At 42.8% G+C, this 4,009-nt stretch overlaps 1 protein-coding gene across 2 annotated transcripts; it reads left to right on the top strand.

The window, feature by feature from the left end:
* The first annotated feature begins 1,675 nt into the window (after positions 1-1,675).
* Npy2r (neuropeptide Y receptor Y2) lies at positions 1,676-2,827 on the top strand. 2 transcript variants are annotated; one of them, XM_048364566.1, is made up of 2 exons: positions 1,679-1,767; positions 2,107-2,827. In XM_048364566.1, exons 1-2 carry the CDS (start codon positions 1,679-1,681, stop codon positions 2,825-2,827), a joined length of 810 nt encoding a protein of 269 aa, XP_048220523.1. The 2 variants fall into 2 exon arrangements, with proteins under 2 accessions (XP_048220524.1, XP_048220523.1); XM_048364567.1 differs by having other exon boundaries at positions 1,676-2,827.
* The last annotated feature ends 1,182 nt before the right edge of the window (positions 2,828-4,009 follow it).

The raw sequence follows: 4,009 nt of genomic DNA, 5'->3' as shown, positions 1-4,009 counted from the left end.
CATAAGACTATTGCAGTAATTACAGTAGGAAATAGAAGGGAATCAAGTGGCTGTAGTTGAAACGATGAAAGGAGATAGGTAGAGGAGAGGAGAAAGTGACCAGACTAAGGGGTCTTTTAAGTGTGAAGGCTGAAGGAGGTAAGAAAGTCTAGAATGGCTACCTCTTTTTGATCATTTGTTCTTTGTGCCAATGGGAACTGTGTTGATTGAAATTTGTCATATGGATAGAGGAAAAGTACTAGGGAGAAGAGTTGTAAAACAGTGTTCAGCTTCTCTACTTTTGGAACTAGAGAGATGTGGAGTTTACATTTGAGGATATTTTGCATATAATTACACTATGAGATTATTTTCGTTACAGACTCTCCCTCCCCTTTTTTTTGGTATCAGGAATTCATTCAGGTCTTTACATGTTGGAGGCAGGCACTTTACCACTTGAGCCATGTTCCCACACGCTTTTGGTTTACTTTTTTTTTTGCCACTTCTGGGGCTTGAACTCAGGACCTAGGCTCTGTCCCTGTCCTTTTGTGCTCAAGGTTAGTGATCTACCACTTGAACCACACCTCCACTTCTGATTGTTTGATTTCATAACTGGAGAAAAGGGTTTCACTGACTTTCCTATCCAGGCTGGGATTGAACTGCTATCCTCAGATCTCAGCCTCCTGAGTAGCTTGGATTACATGCATAAACCACCAGCACCTGCCTTTATTTTACTTTCTGAATAAGGTTTCATGTGTTTGCCTAGGTTGGCCTTGTTTCCCAGGAATATGATCTTTCCCACTTACATTCCCCGTGAAGTTGAGATTACTGGTTCATACCTGCACTCATGGCTTTTTGGCTAAGGTGGGATTGCACTAATTTTTCCTTGAGCAGGCCTCTAAAAGGCAGTCTTATTGATCTCTGCTTTCCTAGTAGCTGGGATTACAGGCGAACATCACCAAACTCTGTTGTAGAACTCAAACCGACCAATACATAAGAAAATATGGCCATGCAACAGAGTCTACTTGGAATTTGCTTTGCTTAGTATGTCTAAAATTTGGCACCTGGCTCAGTGGTTAATTTGGTCCCTTTTGTTTTGTAGTTTGATTTTAATATGTTTATTTATAAGTTCAAAGCAGTTAAAAACCAAACTTCAATGAAAATTAATTTGGTGAATTTGTAGCAGGTGTGAAATGAATAGTTTTCAATGTTTATACCACTTAAACTAAAAGGCAGCATTCCCAGAACTGTTTCTCTGTTATAGAAAAGAAATTTACTTTGGGGCACCATTGTATACACATTAAGGGCACAATTAACCTGAAGTAGAATTATTAAGGAACATGTTTTCCTAAGATAAAGCACTGTGCAATTTTGGGGATCAAAGGATGCTAAAAAGAGCCTTATCCAAAAACTGCAATAGTTCCTTTGGGATATTTCTTTGCTTCCTCTTGTTTTCCTTGTTTCGCATGGGTTGTTCTCTTTCTTTGAGGAGGAATGCTTATTTGTGTATACAGTACAGTGTGCAAAGTTTTTATTATGCTAATTCTATTATATCATTGATTCTACTCACCCCTCTATTACTATTTCTTATACCCATGCTCTAGACCCCTACCCTTTCTGTTACTTTCCCGCCATTTTTAAAATAGGTTTCATTATGATCTCTTCTTGTGCTACGTGTAGGCCAAGTGGAGCCTTGGTGAAAATGGGCCCCATAGATGCCGAGGTGGAAGACAATCAGACAGCAGAAGAGGTGAAGATAGAGCTGTATGGGCCAAGGCACACCACCCCGAGGGGGGAGCTGGCCGCTGACCCTGAGCCCCAGCTCATAGACAGCACCAAACTGCTGGAGGTGCGGATTGTCCTCATCCTGGCCTATTGTTCCATCATCGTGCTTGGAGTAGTTGGTAACTCCTTGGTGATCCACGTGGTGATCAAATTCAAGAGCATGCGCACAGTAACTAACTTCTTCATCGCCAATCTTGCTGTGGCAGACCTTTTGGTGAACACTCTATGCCTGCCTTTCACCCTCACCTACACCTTAATGGGGGAGTGGAAAATGGGTCCTGTTCTGTGCCACCTGGTGCCGTATGCCCAGGGCCTGGCAGTACAAGTGTCCACAATCACGTTGACAGTCATCGCCATGGATCGGCACCGGTGTATTGTGTACCACCTGGAAAGCAAGATCTCCAAACGCATCAGCTTCCTGATTATTGGTTTGGCCTGGGGAACCAGTGCCCTGCTGGCCAGTCCTCTGGCCATCTTTAGGGAGTACTCCTTGATTGAGATTATTCCAGATTTTGAGATTGTGGCCTGTACTGAAAAATGGCCTGGCGAGGAGAAGAGCATGTACAGTACTATTTACAGTCTTTCCTCCTTGTTAATCCTGTACCTTTTGCCTCTGGGCATCATATCCTTCTCTTACACCCGGATCTGGAGCAAGCTGAAGAACCACGTCAGCCCCGGTGCTGCAAGCGACCACTACCACCAGCGAAGGCGGAAAACAACCAAGATGCTGGTGTGTGTGGTGGTGGTGTTTGCGGTCAGCTGGCTGCCTCTCCATGCCTTTCAGCTTGCCGTGGACATCGACAACCAGGTCCTGGACCTGAAGGAGTACAAACTCATCTTCACCGTGTTCCACATCATCGCCATGTGCTCTACTTTCGCCAATCCCCTTCTCTACGGCTGGATGAACAGCAACTACAGGAAGGCTTTCCTGTCCGCCTTCCGCTGTGAGCAGAGGCTGGATGCCATCCACTCCGAGGTGTCTGTGACTTTCAAGACTAAAAAGAACCTAGAAGTCAAAAAGAACAATGGCCCTACTGACTCCTTCTCAGAGGCTGCCAATGTCTAAGGAAATAGGCTGCGAATGTGGAGTGAGTTCTGAAGCACGTGCTCTGGGTTGCCTGTCCATTCCCCATTTTAAGTACTGAAGAGAATCAGCACGGAAGCAAGTGCGGTTGGTGTACTTTCTGGAAAGCTGGCTAGCAGAGTCTAGGTGAAAGTACTCACATTCAAAAGCAAGTCTATAAAATATTTTGATTACAGGTTGCTCAGGTGATAGGTTAAATAATGAACAAAAGTAGCAAGGAATACTACTGAAGTTTGACTGTTTGCCAAGACTGAGTGACATTGAACAAATGCATGTGAATTTCAAACATGGCTAAGGATAGCAGTCAACCAGTGACTCTCTCATCACCCCACCACCTACCTGGGATGCTGTGTCCTTTCTTGTTCCTCCTCAGCTAGAGGAAATCTCAATTTCTCTCTGCCGTAATTGGCCCTACTTCACTGTCCACATTTATTCTTCACATAGATGAAATCCAAAGGAGGATAGTAGAGGTAAACCTTGCTAACTGATTGAATGATTTCATGATGAGTTCAAAGAAACTGAAATATACTAGATGATTCATACTTTGGTCAGGATGAAGAAAAGTCTGAATACTCCGTGAGCAGTTGTGTTTAAAAAATAAAATGCACACTTGGAGAAATAGTTTAGAAATTGGAAGCAAAGGCAGAAACTCTCAGAACGATAAGTTGTGTAAATCATTATTTCATCTCACATTTCAAGGCATTCCCGCAGTATAAAAGTCCTGTTTAGAGCTAGGCGCCAGTGTTTCATGCCTGTAATCCTAGCTGCTCAGGAGTCTGAGAATCATGGTTTGAAGCCAGCCTGGGCAGCAAAGTCCTTGAGTCTCTTATCTACAATTAACTACCAAAGCTCAAGTGGTAGACAGCTCAGTACTGCACCAAAGCACTGAGTTCAAGCCCCAGGACTGGCACAAAAATTGTTTAGGTAACAAATAAGTAAACAATTTAATGTTTTATGTGATTGCTAATTAGTGTAACTTTTCAGGTTATGTAATCTCAGTTCTTGTGTTGAAGCAAAATTTGTGGTGACAACAAAATCAGACTCAATTTTGTTTGCCATTTCACATTTATGAGCAATTCTTATACCAGCATGTAGTTCTAATATCTTTATAGAATCCTGTAGTACTTTTTTCCTTTAGAAATTATTTTCCCTGGACCCATTCAT

This window comes from Perognathus longimembris, chromosome 16 (assembly GCF_023159225.1).
Source record: "Perognathus longimembris pacificus isolate PPM17 chromosome 16, ASM2315922v1, whole genome shotgun sequence".
NCBI lineage: Eukaryota > Metazoa > Chordata > Mammalia > Rodentia > Heteromyidae > Perognathus > Perognathus longimembris.
Note: the sequence above shows the minus strand (reverse complement) of the source record. Positions and strands in the feature narration are given on the sequence as shown.

What these genes read in the sequence shown, in the direction of transcription:
- Npy2r (XM_048364567.1), top strand. Translation starts at nt 1,679, where the DNA reads ATGGGCCCCATAGATGCCGAGGTGGAAGACAATCAGACAGCAGAAGAG.